The sequence below is a fragment of the Protopterus annectens genome, chromosome 1.part0 (assembly GCF_019279795.1).
Source record: "Protopterus annectens isolate FY-2018-M chromosome 1.part0, PAN1.0, whole genome shotgun sequence".
In the NCBI taxonomy this organism is placed as follows: Eukaryota; Metazoa; Chordata; order Ceratodontiformes; family Protopteridae; genus Protopterus; species Protopterus annectens.
In genome coordinates, this window is record NC_056725.1 from 457211518 (window position 1) to 457236192 (window position 24675).

Here is a 24675-nt window from a genome sequence, read left to right on the forward strand (position 1 = left end):
GACTCTGGAATAGACTGCCCATACATGTCAAGCAGAGCGCCTCTTTGGCCCTCTTCAAAAGGAACCTTGACGAGTGGATGGGAGATAGGAAATTTACCCCCGGGGATCACGTCAGTCGCCCTGCTAGACAGGGGTCCAGGGAAGTAAATATTTTGGGAAGAAACAGCCAAGGAGTTGTTATGGCTAGGCTTGTATAGACCCTAGGGCCGATAGCCTAGTACCAACCTATCAACCCATGAACAGAACCTTGTGAACACCTGAGGGTGTGGGAAGGAAGGGGGAGGTTGAAGTTTTCCATTGGACAGCTTGCTGGCAGTTGGACAAGTAGCTGGAAAACCAGACGATGCTGGTGGGAGAGAGGTGTAGGGTGGAGAGTTGGGATATAACTAGGGTGTGTGAGATGGTGTCAAAGGCCTTTGACAGATCTAGGAATAGTGTGGATATGAACTTACCTGAGTCGCTTTTGAGGTTTATGGTTTCAAGAAAGGAAAGAAGGGCAGTCATGGTGCTGTGGCCAGGGTGGTAGCCATGTTGGGTAGGGGAGAGGAGATTGTTTAGTGTTAGGTGTGCCATGAGTTGTGCTTGTATTGTTTTTTCTAGTATTTTAGAAACAGGGGAAAGGATGACAATAGGCCTGAAGTTGGTGATATCAGTATTTTTGCCACCTTTGTGGAGGGGGATAATGTAAGCATGGTGCCAGATAGAGGGGACATATGATTCTTGTATGGATCTATTTATAAGAATAGAGACGGGATATGCAATGCTGTCTGCAGATTGTTTGAAGAAGGTGGGTGGAAGGTTATCGGGTGCATTGCAACAGGGTTTGAGTTTGAGGAGAAGTCTTTTTATAGTGCTTGTGGGGATGGTTTTGAGGCAGAAGGATGTGGAGAAAGGTTGATGACTGGGGTGGTGGTTGGGGCAGGACGGGGTGGTCGTGGAGGAGGGGGGTGGAAAGGATGCTGATAGTTTAGCTATGCAGTCTATGAAGAATGAGGTGAACTGGCTGGCTGTTTCAAGATTGGAGAGGTTGGGGTCTGGGTAGGGGTTTTCTTTGTTGCCAGGATGCAGCATGGATGAGATGGAGTCCCAGAATTTTTTGGGATTTGTTGAGTGCAAGAACTAGAGTCTGGAGTAGTGGGCTTTGGGGTCTTTAATTATTAGTTTTTTTGTGGAGTTTCATAGTTGCTTATACTCTAGGAGGGTGTTAGGGTTTTTATGTTTTTGATACTGATGCAATTTTTTGTCCTTTTGGTGCAAGGCTAGTTTAGTATCTTTTGATAACCATTGGCAGGGATTGGTTTTGATGTGTTTGGTTCAGGGGTGACTTGCTGACTGATAAGGGTTAGGAATGAGTGGTTAAAGTAGGAAACGGCATCATCTAGAGGAAGAGTTTTTAGTGGGGACCAGTCAGTATGCTTTAAGCATTCGGAGAAAGTTAGAGGGTTGAAAGAGCATAGGTTGCGGGTTTGGATGTAGTGGTGCTGTTTATGCAGTGGAGATAGGAGACAGTCAGCGAAGGCTGGTAGGTGATCGCTGAGAGGATCAGGTAATGTTCCGGGTTTGGTGATAAGGTTTGGGTGAGTTGTTAGGATCGAGTCAATGATAGTACCAGAGGTACAATCTTTATTTGGTCTGGTTGGAGATTGTATTAGTTGGGAGAAGTTGTACAGGTTGATTGTGTGGGACGGGGCTTCAGAGTTAATAGTATTCCAGTTTATGTTGGTATGACCGAGTATATAGGTTTCATTTTGTATACTGGAGAACCAAGGCAGGATGTTTTCAAGAGTTTTGATATTATCACCAGGGGGAATATAGAGGGCAGCGATACATATGGAGTTGTGGTTGTTTATTTTAGTAAACCTATTATAATTTCAGCATTGGCAAAGGTTGGTATTTTATTGGAGAAAGGAATTATGGTATGGGAGGTGGTATAGATTATTGCTACTCCACCTCCTTTTTTGTGGGCTCTGTCATTGCGAATGATTTGGAAACCTGGTGGTAGGATTTTGCTATCTTTTATATAGGTTTTCAGCCAGGTTTCAGAAACAGCGAAAATGTTGGGGTGGTAATGGGAGAGACAGGCTTGGAGATTGGGGATTTTGTTTTTTTAGGCTTTGTGCATTAAGTGTTGTAAGGCAAATGGACTTTGAGTTTGAGGGTTGAGTGGAGGGTTTGGTCAGATTGATGTTAGAGATGGGTCCAAGGTTGGGGTGGATGTCACCAGCTAGTGAGAGAGAGATGTGGTGGAGTAGAAGAGTGAGGCAGTGTATTGGGCAAGGGTAGCTTGGGTTGTGTGAGAGTAGTAATTTTCTGGTACCACATTTAAGAGGGGAGTACAGGGGGTGTTGGGTTGGGAGCAGTTTTGGTCTGAAGAAATAGATTGGGTCAGAGGTAAAGAATTCATGTGAGATGGATGAGTAGGATGGGAAGTGAGGTCGATGGCAAGATGTAGTGGAGTGTGTGGGAGAGTTATGACAAGGGTTGGGAAAAAGTGAGATAAGTAAGAGAAGAGAGAGAGATTAGTAGGGCAAATGGGGTTATAAGGTGAGATATTATGTATAGCATTGTAGGAGAGGTGGATGTTTGGGGTGATGTAGATCTACAGGTGGGTGGGATTTGGCTTAGGTGTATTGTGATTGGAGAGGTGCTGAGTGGGGAGGAGTAAGGGGATGTATAAAAGTACAGGTAGTGGGGGCGGGTAGGATTTTGAGGCAAGAAAGGGGAGCAGAGTGAGCCCGAAGGGTGAACGGAGAGAGTTACACCTTCTGGGAGGAGCAGCAGTCACCAAACAGAAAACAATCAGTGAGAAGGTTAGCAACTACAGAAATTGGGCAGCCTATCATTTTGGTTTGAATATTACCATTCTGTTTATTTTTATTATTTATGCACCAATGGTGAGCTGTACTTCACTGAGAAGTAGGAAAATAATGTAGTTATGCCAGGGGTTTTAGAAAGGGACATGCAGTAAATTATAACTCAATAGAGTACTAATTAAAAAAGAATGGAATATGGTATAAGCGAGTACACTACTGAGGATTCCTATGAAGCAAGGGCAGAAAAGCTAAGTCAAAGGATGGTGCCTTTCTACATCAGGTTTTTTGATTCAGTTAAACTTGAGCAAGCCTTTAAAAATAACACTTGGGGGATTCAATCAACCCTACACTGTCATTTTCCACCATGTGTGCATCGTGGCATCACGTTCACATAGCAGCAATGAAATTTAGATTCAGTAAGCGCTATGTACAGGCGTGCACCCCTGCGCAAACAAAGTAAACACTGTGGCATGTTAATTACAGCATAAGCAGCTGAACTGCATGCTAATCAACAAATCCAACATGGTGGGGCTATTCAACAAGTTATAAAGCATCTGTGTAGACTCTGTGCTGGTTTTTCCTATGAATTCCAAAACTTTTGGAATACAACCATGGAAAGGAGTCTACATGGACAGAATGCTAGGAGCTGCTGCTGCTTTAATTCACTTGTATGCGCTACAGGCTGAAGCCAATGCTGCTGCTGCTGCTGTGAAGGAGAACAGTTTTCAGGCCCTGTTTTAACTTTTCACAACCTACATGACGTGGAAACTGTATAGTGCTATAGGGTGGACAGGGACACACTACAGGAATTCCACGACCTCTACCACCCTCAACTCAGAGCCAGAGCCAACCAAGGGGAATGCATCCCAGTGGAGACAAAGGTATGTGTAGCCCTTAGAATCATAGCTACAGGTACCTTTCAGAGACCAACGGGGGACATGCTAGGAGTATCGCAGGCATCAGCATTCAGGATCCTCTACCATTTTCTAAATGCTATGCTCCAACATGCCAGTGACCACATATATTTTCCCTGCAGTTCTAAGGAGAGGGCCAGAAATATGCAGGAGGTGTACCATGTAGCACACTATGCTGAAGTACTGGGTGCCATAAATTGCACACATATAGAAATGAAGATATCACACAGGGAACAAGATAGGCTCTACATGAACAGAAAGGGCTAACACTCTATCAACTGCCAAGTCTTGTGTAATGCCAAGGGAATCAGCTTGAACGTAATGTCAAGGGAATCAGCTTGAACGTGTGTGCTGGCAACTCTGACAGTTACCATGACTCATATATCTGGCACACCTCCCAACTGTACCAGATGTTTGCTAGGGGGGATATCTCGCAGGATCATTTACTAGGAGATGCAGGTTATGCACTGGAACCATGGCTGACGTCACCCATCAGAAATGCACACACACCTACGGAAGAATGCCAAAATGAGACACACGCTCAAACCAGAAACATCATAGAGCGTGTGTTTGGGCTGCTGAAGTCATGGTTCTGGTGCCTAGGTACAGCTGGGGAAGCCCTGCAGTACAATCCATGGACATGTACAGAAATATTCACAGTATCTGCCATGCTACACAACATCATCCTGAGGAAACAGCTTCAGCAAGGAGAAAGGGCACACATCCCAGCCCCAATGCCAAGGTCAAAACAACCACAGGCAGATGGGGAGTCAGAGTAAGAACCACTAATTGATATGGGTGTAGGCAGACATATGCATGCTCAGTACACCTTTGCATTGGGTAAGGGACAACGTATAGCGCACTCACTCACCACCTAGTGGCCTAAAACCTTCCTCCTACTCAAATACATATAGTAACATTGATGTCAGGCAACTCACAGAATCTTTACCTCCCCATGTATTGGCTGTGTACTGCTTGCATCAGACAGAGTCAGCCCTGAGCTAAAACTGGAATCTGCTACAATTACAAGATAAGTCCTGAACCTGGAGTATACTGTTTAATAATATGAATGTGTGTGGCACATCCTTGTATTTCATTACTTGGTCCGGTAAGCAAGTAAAAGGTAGGAGATGTGTGCAGAAATGACTTTAACATGTGACAGCAGAGACATATTTGACTTATATGTGTCCATTACTAAGTAGTAGGCCACATGCATCAAGGATTCACACACAGGCCATACCTCTCAAAAGTACTGATAAACACTGCATGCCCTCAGTTTAGCATCATACCCTTGTACCGCAAAATCATTAAAGAGAGAAGTTAGAATGTAATGATACACATTGCAGTTTCTGACTTCACAGTGCTCACAAGATCAATCACTATAAAGTTGGGAAATTTTGAAGCTATCAACTGTCTAACCTTCCAAGGCCAATATAAGTCAAAGCTACAATTACCAGTTCAACACCACAAATGCAGATATACTAAGCACTAAGTTAGCTATGCACCCTGAGCATCAGACACAAAGCTTATGTATTCCAGAATCTAAAAGATAAAAAAACAGGTATATGATACAGTTATCATTTACACAGGGTGTTGTGGGGAGGGGGGCAGGAAGCCTAGGCTGACACAAAAGGTTGATGAGTCTATGTGAGTAAAAAAGACAAGCAGGAGACACTTGGATAAATCAACAAATAGCCAGTGAGACAAATTGAGTAACTGGTGTGTGTGTGTGTGTGTGTGTGTGTGTGTGTGTGTGTGTGTGTGTGTATGTGTAGGACCCTCCAGGTGAAATTTGTGTACGAGTGTCTGCATGAATGCAGCCAAGCTCTGAGCAAGCTCTACGTCTTGGTATTTCATACAGGTGAGAGCCGTGCATGGTAGAAGTGGCAGTTCATCACTGTTGTCCCCGACCATGAGAACTGGTTCGGCCAGAAGCTGCACTGGCACTTCCACACCCACAGTCAGATGCAGTGCTGCTACCTGAACATGACTGATGTCTGCTAGATAACATGCTGGATGACCATGACCCCGTGGCCTGCCACATCCAGGTGTGGACAGCACACTCACTGATGGAGCACTGGAAGTACTGCCACTATGGCAGCGTGATCAGTCACAGCCACACTGGCTATCAGCAGATGATGTGGCTGACTTATGCCCATGAGAATGCCGTTCCCCTCCCAGCAAACATTCCATCACAGGCAAAGTTCGTTCCATTACAGACACCCCTCAGTCCATTGCAGACACCCCTCATTCCAACATGTCATTCATCCGATCCACTGAATTGGCAACAAGGTGGAAGCAGTCATGCATGTCAGAGTGTGCCACATCTACAACCCTGAGCATCTGTCTGGAGCACCTATGGGAATGTGCCTGTGCCTCCATGATGGCCCTAAACATACAATGAATGGCACAGGAAGAGAAACCTGCACCAGGTGGAGGAGGGCAGCAGACCCCTTCCGAGCACCCCTATCAATCCTCATGCATGGCACCTTGCCCACAATTTGGCTATGGCCAGAGTCAGGCACTGAAGCCACAGTATCCACAGTTCTCTGATCAATGGCCTGGCCCCCCAGCAGTCCAATATTTGAGGGCTCACTGGAATGGGTAGGTGTAGGCCTACTGGCTGTGTCTGATGGAATTGCAGGGGGTGGCTGTATGTCAACCTCACTGTCAGACTCAACCTCTGCACCTCCCCCCGAATACGCCTCAGTTCAGCCACCATCATCATCAGAGTCTGCTGATACACTGACATTAGGTGGCCGAGGGCCCAAACTCCCACTGTCATGATCACCTGTGATACAAAGCAACAAACACAGGAAAAAAATAATACCTACACTACTACAGTCCAATATATGCTAACAAAGTAACACTGCTGCCAATATTACAGGCAGTACAGCAATATACACAACAGGCCTGACATCAACAGCACACACTAAAATATTTCCTTAAATAGCTCAGCAGTACTGACATAAAAATGTTTGGCTTACCATTTGTAGATGAGATACTCCTCTGCAAACCAGACGGTCCTGGAAGAAGTTAAGCAAGAGGTAAGGGCAACATCGTCACAATTAACAGTAACACAGGGGTAATAACTTTACCCCTTTACATGTTCATTAACTATACTTTCAACAAGAACATGGCTGACAACTGCACCCAAAGCTAATAAGTGTATCAATCTTCGACTCCCCCCAAAAGACACATGACACAGAAATAACTTATTGATTAAAATTGTTTTACTATACAGCAGTACTCAACTGTTGAGATACTAAAGCCTACCTGGAAGCTCCTGCAAGGTGCTTGCTGTCTCTAAAACTGTTGCACCAACATCCAGTGCATGCTGTACTACATTCTTCTGGGAGCTGTCTGGATCCCTGATATTGACCATGAACTGTTTACTGGGTGTTAAAGGTGGTTCCCTAGCAGACCCTCCCCCAGTAACCACCTGGTCATGGCCCACTGCAACTGCTCTCCTCTGTGCAGACCTGTGGCGCAGCTGCTCATATGTCCTGCCAGGGCCACTCACAGCATTCAGATCATAAACTGTTGCCAAATTTGCATCCTACATACCATATCTCCCTGTCCTCTTTCCAGCACAAAAGCACCATGTTGCCTAAAGGCATCCACTATAACCTGGTTCTCATAATTGGTGAAGGGGGGGGGGTCTGAGGATTGACACACCTAGGTGGCATACTCCTAGGTATCCTAAAAGACAACAGAAAGATAACACACATAAGTAGCATATAATTACAAAGTAATTGTTTCCAGATAAAACAGAAAAGGTAGTCATTCGGTATTTCCCCTAGAGAAACATACAACAGTCTACAGATGTGATATACAAAGAACAGGCAGGATGCAAAACAAGGAGAGTAACAACAGCAACATCCTTGTTTGTGCCACAACAGTAACTCACCTTTTTCCCCCCAAAAAGAACAGTCTATTCTTGTTTGTGTCATAACAGTACCTCACCTTTGCTCCTACCCAAAAAACAGTGTACCCTTGTTTGTGCCATAACAGTAACTCACCCTTGTTCCTCCCAAAAAGAACCGGAAAATGACACATGCTAAAAGTGCTATCAAAGTCACTGTCCCTGAAGCATTTGTACATATTTATCACACAGCATTCTATTTTCATGTATTGGCAATCATGTATACCTCTGGAATGGCTTGACAAATACACCTATGCATTCAGTACACTTATAACTAATGGATACAGATAAAAGTGTAAAAGCCTATGCTTCAGATATTTCTTAAATACATTCCAGCATATGCAATATGCAGCTGATCAAATTGATCAAATGGAAGAATACCTTCTGAAGTTCAGTACTCCTTTGTACAGATATATCTTGAGGAAATAGCATTACATGCAGTCTTCCTTACATAACAAGTCTCCTCACCATCAGTTTGCCTAGCTAAACGTTTGCTTTTTATATGGCGTAGATTCAGGGCTGTTAGCATGGTGAAGATGCAAATGAGGTGTAAACTCATTAGAACTACTGAATCCCACAAACCTGGATCCATGTAGGAGATGTAAACATAGTGCAGGCACTCCCTCAGTGTTCGGTTTTAATGGATTACAACTGTGAAGGATTAGTGGTTGGGAGAAGGAATACTGCACTGCACTGCAGGCTGCCTTACATCCAGTGGGTGTGTCAAGTTAGAGCTACACAGTGTTAAATGTAAGGTTGGAAGTGTAAGTAAGCAGCACACAATTCACAGGTTATGCCCCTTAACATCCAACCTGTCCTTCATTTGCTGGCAACTCTATATGATATTATTTCCACTTAATATCCTCACATATTTTAAAGCCAATGACATATAACAGCTTACACACTTCAAGTCTAGGATTACTGGTCAGATAAATGAAGAATGACCATCTAGCACAGAAATGTAAGACACAGCTGTACATTTGCAAGCAGTAAGCATGACAGGTTGTGTGATCACTAGGTGTACTACATCCAAAAATAATAAAAGTACAAATAACACCTGCATGGTTTGATATCTGTGTAAATGTTGTTGCAGTTGGTTGTGTACAGACTGAGTTCAGTTCTTTTCAGCAAAGCTGTTTGTGTGGCAAAGAGGGATAAGGCACCCATCCTGTATTGTGAAGGTGCATTGGAGTGAGAGTTCAAATCCAGATCTATGTAGACTCATCTGATGTCAGCCATCATTTTCTTGTATGTATGTCATACCCTGATTTTCCTCATTTCAACTACTAGCCCCCTATTTTTTCTTCTTTTCTGTCTTTGTCTATTTTTTTTTTGTGGCCACTGTTTGCATGATGCAGTGCTCAGCACAGTCACAGGAATGGAGGAAATGAATTCAGGGTTTGGCTGTGCTTATCTCATTTGCACAAGGCACAGTAGTGTGAAAACTGGACAACTGTACCCCCCCACCATGAAGCAGACAGGACCCAGACAGCAAAAAACAGAAACCAGACACATTTAATTAATGCAACTGGGCATAGCTCAAACACACTAAGAAGTGTTGCATGTTGTTAACAGTGAGACCTTAAGAATGGTTAGTAAAATAGGGAATGTCATGTAACTAGTCCTGTGGCAGCAGGTGCAAGTGCTGGCCTGGAGTACAAATGGTCTTGGGTTCCAGTACAGGGTATGCAATCTTTTCACTGTTATGACACTGCAGTCTATAGCAATGAACTGAAAGATAGACAGGTGTTATTTCAACTTTCTTGTGGCAACAGGTGTTAAGTGTAGGACTGCCATACATGTGGTCCTGGTTTCGAAATACAGTATATTATCCTGCACATTTACTGTTGTTCCACTTCCCATTATAGTCACTCTCACTTACAAAACCTAATAATTATGTGTATGAGGGCTGACACAGTAGTATTGTGTCAGCTATTTATTTATCTATGTATTACCACATTTATTTCCAGATGTATGACTGTGGGTATACTGTGTACTATATTCCTGCAAGTATAATTCTGCTGTCTGGACTGGCATGGCCTTCACATTTGCCTAACATGTGCACACAACTGCCTGTACATCCAATAACCTTGGAATTGTAACTGCAATTATGTAATGCCTCACTACTGCTCTCTGCTTACCATCACACAAAATGTTGCTCGAGGGTGCGCATTTGTGTGACAGTAAGCTGAGCACAACAGTTTTAGTGACTGCACTACCAGTAAATGCGATATCTGGAATTGGTGGGAAAGCATCCGTCTCAATAGCTCTAGATCCATGGCAGACATGGCAGGCATTTGTGGGGAAGGTGTCAGGTTTAGAAGTGGGGTGTCCAGGTGTCTAAGATTTTTTTTTTTGGACTCCTAGCTAAAAAACAGAGACAGGCTTCTGCAGGGAAACTATTCTGGCTTCCAGTATAAGACAAAGGCTTGGGATAGTTTAGCTCAAGCTATATCCAGTGCCACCAGTATCCAGCACACTGGAGAGCAATGTAGACATCACTATAATGACCTATGAAGGAGGAAGAGGGATACACTCAACTGTTTGACTGAGAAATTTAGGACTGATGACATCCCACACCTGTGTAAGCATCATCTATACAGAGTATTTGTAAGACTTAGAAAGCTGAATATAGACAAGACTAGTATCCATACTGGTCTTCTGTTCTCTTCTTTTTTTTCCACAGCTGGCAGTGACTGTGAGTGCAATGTTCGAACCCAAGAGGCTAGGCTGGTGAGGATGAGGGAAGCTTGTGGTATGTATGCAGCACAAGTGTACTGTTATATCAGCATTAAAAATTAAAGATAGCATCTTTGGCACTTTATAAAGTTGTAACAAATTGAGCATACATATCACAACTGTAAAAGCAAGTATGCATGCATTAGACTGTAGCACAAAGTAAGAGTGTGCAATATTACACTTTAGTCAGAGGCTGTGTGTGCAAATACCACATTACCCAACTACACAATACTGTTAATTCTTCAATAATATTTAAATTAGTAAAAGCTCTATACCAGTGTCACAAATGCCCTGCTGTAAACTATAATATGTAAAACTGGAACACGCATATGTGCAATATACGCACATGTCAAGGATTACTTTCTGCAATCTGTAGTATAGTATACATCTGTTAGGATGTGGTAGTCTTAAATGTAAAAGTTAAGATAACAGACTCATATAATTGTATTAATGCATTGTAGGTGACATGTGAAGGTACTAATCTTATATCTTTTTTCTCTCACCCCAACCCTTATCTCTCTTTTTTTTATTTTATTTCATATTATTTATAAAAAAATATTTTTTATTTTATTCTATGAATACTTTTTATTTTTATGTTATTTTATTGTAAAATATTAATATTAATTTTTATTTATTTTTTTATTTTTTTTAAATGTTATTATATGTTGTTGAAATGTATCCATGTGTACCACATCAATAAACGCTCCACAGCACAGTGGGATAGTCCTCTCCCACAGGAACCACCTGCCCCCCTACACTGGTTCCAGCACTGATGCCCATCATGTCTGGGAGCCAAACTGGCAGCACTGCCTCTGCTGCCCCTGAACTACATGCACCCTCAGGTAGTCTTTCCCTAGAGGCTGGTCCAGTGGTACCATCCAGGAGCAGTGGCGGATGGGGTGATTTTTATCACCTGCATCAGGTTGCCAGGGATGGTTTGTAGGGTTGTGCGCCATACCACTGGTGCATGCCTATGACAGTTCGAGAGGCTGCTCTCCCTCATTTGGCATAGTACTAGGAGGAGAAGTAGATGTCAAGCACACCAGCCAGTGGTGAAGGTGACACTAATGACAGTCCAGTGGATGAGGACTCGAGTCTCACTGTCACCCAGCTTGACGACTGTGCCTTCAAGATATCCCCACCCTCACCCTAATTATGGTGCCCTCCAACCTTTTGCGTCCATCACCATCCCTGTCTCTTGTCTTCTTTGTCTTGTCTGTCTGCAATTGCTTCCTCACATGCACAGCTTACCTGACCCAGACATTCCTACATCCCTTCCCCAATATTCCTCTCTCTCAAAAAAAAAATGGGCACCTGTCCCACAAAAAAAAAAAAAAAAGTCCCATACACAGTTCTCCATTTTGCACATGTCATTTTGACACACCCGATTCGGTCCAACTGGCTACTTGTGGTCACCCCCCTCTCTATGGAAGTGACAGTCCAAACTCAGTTAATATTTACCACATATGTTCACTTTACACTGTTAAGGAAATAGATAGCTATGGTTCTTTCCTACTTCCCTCCTGCACATTCCTGCCCTGCTTTCCCTTTGTTCTTCCCCCTGCTTGCTCCCCATTTCACCACTGTCCTATCTGCAGCTTTTAACGTCTTTAATCCATTTCTGAGTGAAGGTGCACATTGAGCACCAATGCACAGCAATGGTGAATGGCAGCAATGTATTTAAAACTATTTAAAAGTATTACATACACCTGTATTCGAACCCAGTATCATCTGACGCCAGCAACGAATGTATCAGTGCATTAGCATGTGCTGCCACAGAGTCAGTTAAACAGCAGGTTTATTTCATAGACTCAATAAAAACTGTCAGACTTTAGCAATGTGGCTCACGTTTTGGCACTGCTTAGCTACGTACAAACATGTGTATGGACTTTGGTAACCGTTGCACAAACCTGCTGCTTGCTGCACTATGAAAATGTACATGTTATGCTGAATTACTGTTTACTATCCATTCCCTGTGTATGACATGAAATCACATGTGGAAACATTGCAAACTGAGGGCTCTAACAATATATCACATATTTACGATACATCCATGTGTTGACACCTCCCCAAGCACTGCAACTCTGGTGACTCAGTACTTTTTCCACACACATATATCATCCACAGTACAAAATGTAATATCAGATGTTGTGTGCTATGCAATGCACATCAATATGGTAACATCCAGAATTACAGCTATTGACCCATATGCCTAAAAAGTGCAAGGCTATAGAAGGAATCAGAATGGACCTTATCCACAGAGACATAGGTGACCTGCAGCACACTTGACCCAAACCACTTTGGTTTTGTCGGTGGTAGATGTTGCTTACTAAACCTATTGGACTTCTTTGATAATGACCCCAGAGACCTGGACGAGGGATAACAGGACATACCACATATGTTGAGTTATCCACAGCCTTTGACACTGTCCCCCATTCAGTTATCTCCCATGTGGGGATTAACCCATACATTACTACATGGATAGCCAACTGGCTCACCAACAGAACACACACTGTCAAAGTTGGGGACTACACCTCCACCAGTAGACCACTTACCAGTGGAATACCACAAGGATCTGTGCTGGGCTCTCAACTGTTTAAAAACTACATCCCCGAAGGGCAGGCAATGGTACATGGCCTGTGGTTTACCACATCTGCAGATGACTGGTAACTGGACGCACTAATATAGAGTCCCCAAATGATGGTAACATATTACAGAAGGGACTACAACACACAAATGATTGGTGCCAAGCTCACAGACTGAACCTTAAAGCGTACAATGTCTCATTGTCTCCTTTGGCAATGAAGTACCCCTGCTAATTATGATATACATAGCACTCACGTAAGCTTAAACACAGTGTTGTGAGACTTGGGAACATATGTTGACAGCAATCAACACTTTCATCACTATGTGTCCATATTCTGCACTGCGCACATCATACATATGGACATCACATCCAAGACCATGGTGGTCATACCTCTGCTGTACTGTACTGTATTCAGACCACTGATTGAGTACAATGCTCCCTTCTGTCTGTACCTCACTAGACACTTGCAGCAAATGGAGAAGACACAGGGTTATGCCCGGAAAACTCCAGGGCCTCCAAACATGACCTACATGGCAAGAGTGAAAAACCTGTCACTGTAGTCAGTATCATGCAGGCTGCTGAGAGGTGACCTATGCCTGCCACACAGAGGAGTATCAGACCCTGCCCTACTGGAAATGCTGGACATCTGCAAATCAAATGGGACAAGAATAACGTGGATCAGGGTTCTCAACCTAGCCTGTAACATAAACAGATCATGCTGGGGAGACAGATATATCCACCATCAACTCACACTCCTTTCTAATAGGCTCCCACTGCATGTGAAGCAGTGCTCCTCTGTGACCCTGTGCAAGTGCAACTTTTGACTACTGCTTGGGTGATTGCAAAGTCACCTCTGGAGTGGCACCTATGTCTCTCATGGACAGGGTCAGTTGGTGCTGCTCACAAAATCACTCTGCTAACAACGACCATCCAGCTATGCTCAATAAGGGCACCTATGTTTTTACACAGCTAGGCATCTATACAATGTAGGGCCATTAGGCTAGTAGCCTCCTATGAAACTATGAGCCTATGTTGACCTCCCAATATGCTGTCTCCCACATGGCCTGCTGATATCATCTAATATAAGTTCACCTGCACTCTTATAAAAATCAGACTTGTGCCATGACACTTGTGTAAAGTACTGTGTTCTGTAGTCTGTGTACTTAGAAAGGTAGGAGTTCTGTTCTCACTGCAGTCAACCGGCGTGTGTGTGTGTGTGTGTGTGTGTGTGTGTGTGTGTGTGTGTGTGCGTGTGTGTGTGTGTGTGTGTCTTGTCTAGACAGAAGATCAAAAGTGTGTATCCCACAGTTACTGCTCCAATACCAAAGACTAAAAGTGTTTTGATTCTTGTGGACACCTACACATACATTTCATGCAGCATCCTGTCCCCAACATAGCCTGCTGATGTCAAGTTGGAAGAAAATAAAAGAACATCTTTATGCCATTTCTAAGTTACATGTAGCTAACGCCCTAGCTAGGCATGTAGCTGCATTTCCTGGTCATCACTTTAAATTTTCAATACTGGAGAAACTGATTCCTAATGTTAAAGGTGAGCTTTTTGGATTACACCTGGAAATGAAAGGATTGTTTTGGCAAGTAAATTTTAATGCTGCTACCTTTCCAGGACTCAATGAAACATTGTCTATTACTACTTTTCTCAAATTTAAAGCATTTCAAAAGTAATTTTACTTTTAATTTAAGTAACACCATACCTCTCAACCTCTTAGAGCAAGAAATCTGGATAAAGCCATGATTAAAAGTGGGACAAAGGCTGAAAAATAGGGACAAGTCTTAAATATTGCTCTTACAAACTTAAAAATTTGATAGAACATGTTTTACATTAGCATGAATTTTCTAAATGGCATGAAGTCTGAAACTCAAATGTCATTATGTTTTAAGTTTGATCTTTATTGAATTGTCACTAATATGCCAGAAAACCACAAGTTTATGAAAAACGGACCAAAATATAAGGCAAAAATCTGGACATTCTCTGAAAATCTGTACAGTTGAAAGGGATGAGTGACACTTTCATTGTTATTAAAATATAATAACTACTGAAAGGTTTTTATAAGTAAATATTTAAATATATCTGTTGACATGATTCAGTTATTGTTTTGTGTGCCTTTAAGATGATGTCATTATAAGCTGGGGCATGACTTTTGCATAAAAGTTTCTGCATTTTTGTGGGCCAGGTTTTATCTAATTAAGTCTGGCACTGGTTTTAAGATGAAAAGCGCTTAATAAAATTTTAGTTTGTTGTGTGCTCTATGAAGACGCTGTTTCTGCTTTTTGTGTAGTTTATGCAGTTTTTATTTTTCTTTTCTTAGTGAAGGGTAGAAGTAACTTGTTAAGTGACATACATTAACAGCAAATCTGTTAATCACAAAAAAAAAATCAGAATCAGCTAATTCCAGAGCTTACTCTGACACAGGTGACTGCCTTGGTTCTCCAGGTCTGGTCTTTCTGGAGTGCCTTTTTTGTGGAGTTTGCATGCCCCCCCAGTGTCCACCTTGGCTTTCACAGATGGCTCCAATTACCTCCCACATCCCAAACCCATGAAGGTAGGTGAACTGGTTCTCTTCAAAATTGTATGCAAGCATCTTACAGCAGATTGTCATCCCAACTGGGAATGGTGCATGCTTTACACCCACGGTTTGCCAGGACATGCTCCACCTTCCAATGACCTGAACTGGATAAAATGGATACTGAAGATGAGTGAAGGAGAATCACATGCTAGATATGTATAACAGCTGCAACCCTTACTTACATTACTTGAGGCAGTAGTTTAATTTTATGATGCCAAACCACAGAAATGACGGTGGTTCACAGCCTGAGATGTTAATGTCAGTCAGATGAATGATATTAGTAAGTGAAAGAAACAATGAAATAAATCTTGCGGGTTGCCTCTTCCCTACAACTTTACTGCAGCACTTGACACTTCAGTACTTCTGCTTTTGTAATTCTGTACTTTTCACTACAATGGTTTCACATTGCAAAGAAAAGTGCAGTTTTGTACCTACCATAAATGTAGATGTTCGAGTGTATACCCTGCTGCAGTCATCACACTTGGGTTATCCTGCCGTCAGGCGGTCCCGCAGTCGGCCTGAATTCCAAAGTCTTGGTCCGGCATCGGTTGCTGTCGCTTCTTCCCTGATGTCAGATATATATATATATATATATATATATATATATATACATATATGTACACATATACATAAAGCTATATGGAAACAATAAAATAAAACCCAGGTACAAACAAATACACCTCAGAGGTAGTATAGAATAGAGTGGTAGAGATAAGTTCAGCTAGTTCAGAGGGGATGGAGGGAGAGTAACCTGGACTGCAGCAGGGTATACACTCGAACATCTACATTTATGGTAGGTACAAAACTGTACTATATTCATCGTGTTACCCTGCTGCAGTCATCACACTTGGGTAGAATCCCAAAGCTAAGGATGGGAGGTGGAGTCAAACAGGGTTAGAGGAGGCTAGAAGGCCCTGCAAAACTGCAGTGGCAAAGCCAGCTCTAGTCTTAGAGTAAAGTGGTAAGTGGTAATGTTTGGTGAAGGTGTGTACTGAACTCCAAGTTGCAGCTTCCAGAATATCCTTGGTTGGCACCCCCCTGAGGAAGGCTGTAGATGTAGCTGCTGCCCTGGTAGAGTGGGGTCTTATGGTAGCAGGAACTGGTTTTCCATGGTGGGTGTAGCAAAAACGTATGCACTGTCCTATCCATTTGGAAATGGTTTGTTTTGAGATAGCCTTTCCTTGTGATGCTGTAGGATACAAAAAGCTGGTCAGACTTTCTGAAAACCTTAGTTTTATCCAAGTAGTAACGTAGCTGCCTGTGAATGTCCAAGGAATGCAGGAGTCCTTCTCCTTTGTTCTGTGGATTTGGAAAGAAGGTGGGTAAATGGATGGTTTGATTTAGAGCCACACTGGATACCACCTTAGGCATAAAGGAGGGGTTAGTTCGTAGAGAAACTCTGTCTTGATGAAAAATGAGGAAAGGCTCTACTGCCATTAGTGCCTGAAGCTCTGAAACTCTTCTAGCTGAAGTGATTGCTAGCAGCAGGTAAGTCTTCCATGATATAAACTTGAAGTCAGCTGAGAAAGCTGGCTCAAAAGGAGGTAGCCTGAGTTTTTCCAGAACAAAGTTGAGGTCCCAAGTAGGTTTTGGTGCTCTCCTGGGAGGCCTAATGTTCTTGGCCCCTCTGAGAAGCTGCCTTAAGAGTGGATGTGAAAATAAGGGAGGATCCGTGTTGTAGTGAGCAGAAATGGCTGAGGCGTGGATTTTAATGGATGAAAAAGAAAGCCCTTTGTGTAACATCTCAGTTAGATATTGCAGAATTTGAGGTATGTCAGGCTGAAGGGTATTTTGACCTTTATCTTGGTTCCAGGCACAAAACCTTTTCCATTTGTCTGAGTAGGCTTTCCTGGTGCTGGGCCTCCTGGCCTCCAGAATAACTTCCATAACAGCTTGTGAGAAAGGAGCTGGCTGGTTGCTTAGGTGATTTGCCATGCAGCCAAGTTTAAGGTTTTGAGCTGGCTGTGTAGAATCTGATTGTCTTGCTGTGTGAGCAGGTGGGTAAGTTGTGGGAGAATCCATGGTGGGCCCTGGGCCATATTCCTTAATAGTAGGTACCAGTGCTGGCGTGGCCAGTCTGGGGCAATGAGTGTCATTCTGGGTCTCTCCATTCTGACTTTCAGTAGTACCTTTGTGAGAAGGGGTAGTGGAGGAAAGGCATATACTGTTAGCATTTTCCAACTGAATGAGAGTGCGTCCATTTTCCAAGCTTGATGGTGAAAAGTCCTTGTGCAAAACTTTGTTAGCTGATAGTTTTGAGGGCTGGCAAACAGGTCTATGTCTGGGAGCCCCCATTTTTGAGTTATCATTGCGAATACTTGTGGATCCAGTTTCCACTCGTGGGGATCCATGACGTTTCTGCTTAGGTCGTCTGCCAATGTGTTCTTTTTTCCTGGCAGGAATTGAGCTTGTAATTGAACTTGGTAAGCCAGTGCTGTGTTCCACAAGGTCATTGCTTCCCTGCATAGAGGGTAGGAGTGTGTACCCTCTTGTTTGTTTATGTACCACATTACTGTGGTGTTGTCTGTCCTTATGATAAGCTGTCCTGGATGCAAGAGGTCCTTGAAGGCTGTCAGAGCATTTTGTACAGCTAGCATTTATTTTTGATTGATGTGCAGATTCCTTTGATCTGCTGTCCATAAGCCTTGAACTCACCATCCTGCCATGTGTGCCCCCCAGGCGTAGTCTGATGCATCTGTTGTCATAGTTTGCCTGGCTAGGGGCAAGGTGAAAGGCTGACCCTTGTTGAGGTGACAAGCCTGTGACCACCATAGAAACTCCTGTTGAAGGCAGGGAATGAGATTTATCATTGTTTCCAAGCTGTGGCTGTGTTGAGTCCATACGCTTTTTAGGTACCATTGTAATTTCCTCATATGCAGTTTTGCAAATGGTATTAGTAGTATGCAAGATGCCATGAAGCCCAAGGCCTGCAGAATTTTTCTTGCAGGGAGTTGGGTCTTTGTTGTCATTGTTCTTAAGTATTGAGTTAATTGTAGTTGTTTGTCTGTCGTCAGATAAGCCATCTGGGCCGTTGTATTCAAGCTGGCACCCAGGAATGTCATATTTTGTGAGGGCACTAGTTTTGATTTCTTTTCGTTTACTGTGTACCCTAGGCAACTTAGAAGATGTCGTACAAAAGCCAGGTGTTGTAAGAGAATGTCCTTGCTTTCTGCTTGGATGAGACAGTCGTCCAGGTATGGGTATATTTGAATTCCTCTCTGTCTGCAGTATGCAATTACTGGTGCCAGGCATTTTGTGAAGACCCTGGGCGTAGTAGATAAGCCACAGGGCAGTGCAGAGAATTGGTAATGGGTTGAACCTGCAATGAAACAGAGGTATCTTCTGCAATTTTGTCTGATAGGGACATGCAGGTATGCCTCCTTGAGGTCCAACGTTACTAGCCAAGCTTTCTTGCCCAACATGGGAAGAAGCTGCTGTAGTGTTAGCATCTTGAATTTGGGTACTTGCAAGAAGGTGTTTAAAATTGAAAGGTCCAGAATGGGTCTCCAAGCATTGTCCTTTCTGGGGACTAGAAAGAGCCTTGAGTAAAATCCTTGGCCTTGCTCCTGTGTAGGTACCAGTTGAATGGCTCTCATGTCCATGAGAGCTGTAATTTGTTTTTGCGCCTCTGCCCATTGATTTTGAGGCAGGTTTGGCATTCCTTTTATCCTTGGCAAGGTGTGGAAATGGAATCTGTATACCCATTTGTCCTTTGTGACGATGTGCCAGTTGTCTGCAAAAAGTGCTAATTTTCCTCCCAAGGGAGCTGCCAAGAGGGTTTTGCTTGGCAGTTTGAGGTTTAAGTCATTGTGTTTGCCTTCTAGTGGTTTGGGACCTGTCTTCTCCTCCCTTCTGTGTTGTAGTGCCCCATTGGCGAGGTTTGTAAGGGATTTGTGCTTGTCCTCTGACCCTTGGGCACCTGTATTTACCCCTCTGTGGTCTGTCAGAAGCTGGAAAGGACCAATTTTTTGTTGGCCAATTTCTGCTGAAGCATGGGAGCTGTACCTGTAAGAAATCTTTGACCGTCTGCCTAGATTTTGCCTTATCCTCCATTTTCTTTAAAACCTCCTCTGCTTTAACCCCAAATAAAACATCCTGCTGTAAGGGTGCATCCAGTAACTTTACTTTAACATGATCAGGCAGAGATTGTTCCTTTAACCAAACATGCCTATGTATAACAGACCCAGTGACAGCTGCTCTAGAGGAAGCTTCCAAGGCATCAAAACCACATTATAAAGTATGCTTGCCCACCTGTTCAGCTGCATGCAACAGATCTTGCATTTCCTTGAATTCAGACTGTTGAGGGTGCGTGCCCATCTTTTGTTTTATTTGAGACATTAGGAATTGCTGGTATTTAAGCATGTGAAATTGACAATTTAGTGCTCTCATAGCTAGAGTAGTGGAGGTGTAAACCTTCTTCCCCCACCTATCTAGTGCTCTGGAGTCCCTTTCTGAGGGTACAGGATTTTTAGCCATAGAAGCCTTAGCCCCTTTGGGACCCTGGGAGATTGTCTCTGGATCAGCAGCATGGCTTTTGTAAAGGAATTTGTGAGAGTCAGGCACTCTATAGTATCTATCTGGTTTGGCTGGAGCTGGAGGCAGATAATCTGGATTTAGACTAGATTCTAAGAAGACATCATCCACTATGTCCAAAACTGGGGGGATAGCAAGTGGTTTGTGCTGGGGGAGTAAAAGAAACTCTCGGAGCCTTTTCTTTGAGTCAGAATAGTCCTGACCTTCCCAGTGGAAATGTTCCCTTATAGTGTGTAAGGTTTCCCCAAAGGAGTAATCTTCAGGGGGAGAAGCTGAGGGAATGGAGTCTTCAGCATCAGAATCTTCATAAGGGGGGAAGGAGTAATCCTGTTCCTCAGAGGAGCCTGAGGAAACATACACCTGATCAGAGGAGGCATAATCCTCCTCTTGTCTAGGCCTTTTGTCGGGGGGGGGGGCGTTGGGAACCCCTGATCAAAGAAATCAAATCTTCAGCCATTTTAAGCATCTGCTTCTTAGGCATAGGGCCTTGACCTGGAGACTGAAGTGTAGGCTTTTTTGGTTTTAGAGGAGTCTTAAGATTAGCATAAGATTTTATGGTGAGGGTAGTCGGTCTGAAGACACCTTCAGAAACCGAGTGCGTTTCTGCAGCACCGGCTTCCCCTACTGCAATGTCATCGGTAGGGCCTAAGGAAAATGGCTGCGTCGGCGTAGAACTCTCTGCTGGGGGATCCGATGCGGTCTGGGGATCCAATTCAGTGGTAGCCAGGGGCTGCGTAGGTGCCTCACTGAAAACTGGAGAACCGGTGATCGGGCCAGCCAAGGCCTCGGAGTCTGGCTTGGGTCTAGGCTGCCTGTCCTTATCCTTGCATTTTTTATGCATGCCGGTAGTCGGTTGCTCCGATGGCATAGTGTAATTAAATTTTCTACCAAAATAGTGTCGTGCAAAATAAAAGCGACGCTTTATAGTTCGCTTATTGAACCTAGCACAAAACCGACAACCAGTGACGTCGTGGTCTGGGCCTAGGCAAGGTATACAAAAAGAATGAAAGTCCTTATGAGGTATTTGCTTCCCACAAGAAATGCAATTGTTAACTTTTTCTGACATCGGACTGAGGCAAAAAAAGGTTTCCCAACTGGGTACTTAGCTTTGAAGACTTCGGACTGAAACTCGATTCGAAAATCTCAAGTGTCGGCCGACTGGCATTTGCGAACTGCTTTGGGCACCGCGTGGCAAGAAAGACAGAAGAAAATGGCGTTGGATGCCCCTGATATACCCCTGGCGCTCTAACGTCAGGGAAGAAGCTACAGCAACTGAAGCCGGACCAAGACTTTGGAATTCGGGCCAACTGCGGGACCGCCTGATGGCAGGATAACCCAAGTGTGATGACTGCAGCAGGGTAACACGATGAACATCAAAGCTGAAGTAAATTTTTAAGAACCAAAGAACACAAATACAACTTTTTTGACTGCTACCCAGCAGCAAATACTTCTAGGTATAAGGTCACGTACCCTCAGAAAAAGGAAGCACAGTTGGTTAGAATATATCAGAATAGGGGTATGGGGGTGCAACTCCAAAATGGTTGATGAAGGGAAGCAATGCTCTCCTGTCCTGTAAAAATTAATTTAATGTTTTTATTTATTTACTCATTTTTTGTACACTTGGAAATTTTTTTTTTAGTTCCAAAATAGTTCATAGGTTCAGAGGTAGGTACTAGGCTATCAGCCCAAGGGACTAAGTAAGCCTAGCCAACATGGTTCCCTGTCTTATGCCACCCAAGAAAGTTAATTTCCTGTGCCCCTGTCGAGCAGAGCCGCAGAAGTGATCCCCGGGGTGTATTTCCTATTTCCCATCCACTCATCAAGATTTTTCTTGAAAAGTGCTAATGAGGAACTTTGCTTGACATAGATGGGTAGCTTGTTCCAGAGTATAGGAAGTCTCTGGGACAGGAATCTATCCCTCCAGCATGTCCTGTTTATTGTGGTGACAAGGTTTAGGTCCCTAGAGTGTGTAGCTCGGAGGGATTGGTATTTCTTTAGGTGTAGCATGTCCAGCAGCTCTGGGTTTAACATAGCTTTATATGTTAGGCAGAGATCTCCTCAGAGTACGCGATATGCTACAGAGTAAAGCTGGAGTTTTTTTGAGACGGTCAGTGTAGGGTATCTGTTTGAGGCCAGTAATCCTCTTTGTGAGGTACTTCTGTGGCCTTTCCAGCTGCTGCAGATGTCTTGTGAGGTACATTCCAAAAGAGGAGTTATACTCTATAATGGGTCTAATGAGTGCCGAGTAGAGGGGAACAATGACCTCTTTTTTCCTGGATGAGAACCCTTTTGTGATGAGGTGTGCCACATAGAAGGATTTCCTGACTATTGTGGTGATGTGATTATCAAAAGAGAGACTACTGTCCACCTGGGTCCCAAGGTCTCTTATCACACATTCGGCATTAAGTAGACTGCCGTTTATGTGGTAGTTCATGGGTACAGAGTTTTTACCAAAGGGGATGACAATGCACTTTTTGGCACTGAGCTTGAGGCCATGCCTCTAACACCAGGCTTCTGTCTCAGTGAGGCCCTTCTGTAGGATGTGCACATCATTTGGGGACTCGACTATGGCTCCCAGTTTGCAGGCATCTGTGAACTTTGTTAGCCAGAGGCCTTCTGTGTTAGCCCGTACTTCAGAGAAGTAGATACCAAACAGGAGAGGTCCCAGGACTGAACCCTGTGGTACTCCACTTGTCACTGGTTTGAAGTCAGACTTGGGAGTCTGCAACTTTTACAGTGTGGGTTCTGTCAATGAGCCAGTTGGCAACCCATCTTGTGACGTAGGGATTTATACCTAGTTTAGTGAGTTTACCTATAATTCCAGAATGGGGGATGGTGTCGAAAGCCTTGGCGAGGTCAAGATAGGCTGTGTGAATCACCTTACCCTCATCTATGGCTTTGGTGACTGCCTCAAAGATTTCAATCAGGTTCAGAAGGCATGATCTGCCTTTAACAAACCCGAACTGGGTGGGGTCCAGAGTTTGGAGGTTACCAATGTTTTTGTTTATGTGTTCCATGATGATACGTTCCATGGCCTTGCAGACCTGGCTCGTCAGGCTAAAAGGACGATAGTTCCTAGGATCATTGGTGGCTCCCCCTTTCTGGAGTGGGATAACTGTTGCTGTGTGCCATTCAGTGAGCACAAAACCTGATGTGAGACTATGATTGAACATGGTGCTTAGGTGAGGAGCCAGTTCATTCTGAAGTTCGTGTAAAACGCAGCCTGGGATGTTGTCTGGTCCCATGGATGCTGTGTTTTTGGTTTACGAGAGTGCAGCTTTTACCTGCATAGATGTGATAACAGGGACTCTGCATTCTTGCTGTATAGATTTGGGTCCTTTAGGGGGTGAGAGGGGGGTAAAGTTAGCACTGAACCTATCTGCCAGGATGTTGGCAATATCAGTTGGTTCTGTAATTTTCATGCCATTGTGCTGTAACTCAGAGCAGATCTGGATGTTGCCATTGAGATTCTTGACATAGCTATAGAATGCTTTGTGGTTGCCCTTAGAATCAGTGGCGATTTTGTTTTCGTAACTAGCTTTTAAGGATGTAATAAGGGATCTCAGTTTCTTACTGAGGCTGACCAGGGAGCTCCTCCACTCATGGGATTTTACTCTCTTTTGCAACAGTTTCTTCCTTCTGTTGTAGAGTTTGTTTATGTCTGGGGACCACCAGATTGGCTTCCTTTTTTTGAGTGTCTTGGTTCTGTTTGGGATAGCATGATCCATGCACTCATGTAAGTGCTTATTAGGGTTGCCAACTTTTCACAATTAAAATTCAGGATGCCTCTTTTCCTGCCCCTCGCCCCCCTTGACCCATCCCCTCCCCACCCTCCCTTCCCCTCTTCTCCCCTTCTCTTTCTCTTCCCCTCCCAGGCTCCCCCTGGGGATCTGGGGGCTCAAACATTTTTTAAACAGCAGATGCACGTAGGTGAATTTTAGTGCATTTTGAACCCAAAAAGAACAACACTTGAATGCAAGACTTTTTAACTCAAAACTGTTATTTTCAAGTAGCCAGCCCACACAGACAGTTAGGCTAACTGCTAAATTGCTAATTGTCATTCATTTCCATTTGTACTTTTCACTGCCAGCTATTGATGAAATCAATTTGTCATCTTTCAAAACAAACTGATAGAAATTACTGCAGCTCATGCTGTAGTTAAGGAAAATTTGCAGTTCTGCTTTGATTAGTGCTAGAGTGGCCCTGTTTTGGTCTGCACGCCACTTTGCATTAATTAAAGGAAACACCCTCTCAAGGAAGGCATTGCTGCCTGGTAATGACAATGCGGCTGATACAATCTTAAACATGTTCGTTGGAAAAGCTGCACTATCACGGGCACCTGCAAAAAATTCTTGCCATTTAGTGCATGCAGTAGTAGTTGAATTAGCAACAATACTGGATAAGGCATGCCTTGCTGCACAAAACTCATCACGAAGCACATCTAAATCGATGTCCTTTGTTGTCAAGCCCATGACAGTGCTTGCATTTCGAAAGGACTGAAATGCTACTTCTGTATTTAGAGATATTTGATGCATCACACATGCAATGCTGCCATCTGAGAAATAAAACCATTTGTTGA

At 43.6% G+C, this 24675-nt stretch overlaps 1 protein-coding gene across 2 annotated transcripts in view; it reads right to left on the reverse strand.

Moving 5' to 3' along the window:
- LOC122792842 (epoxide hydrolase 1-like) overlaps positions 1-24675 on the reverse strand; it is a 1170497-nt gene that overhangs the window by 977823 nt on the left and 167999 nt on the right. The window contains exon 2 of one of the 2 annotated variants that reach the window (XM_044060405.1): positions 6715-6753. The exons of the other annotated variant lie outside the window; for it this stretch is intronic. Within the exon in view, the coding sequence (XP_043916340.1) occupies positions 6715-6753 (39 nt within the window). The remainder of the gene's footprint in view (positions 1-6714; positions 6754-24675) is intronic. 2 annotated transcript variants of the gene reach the window in all.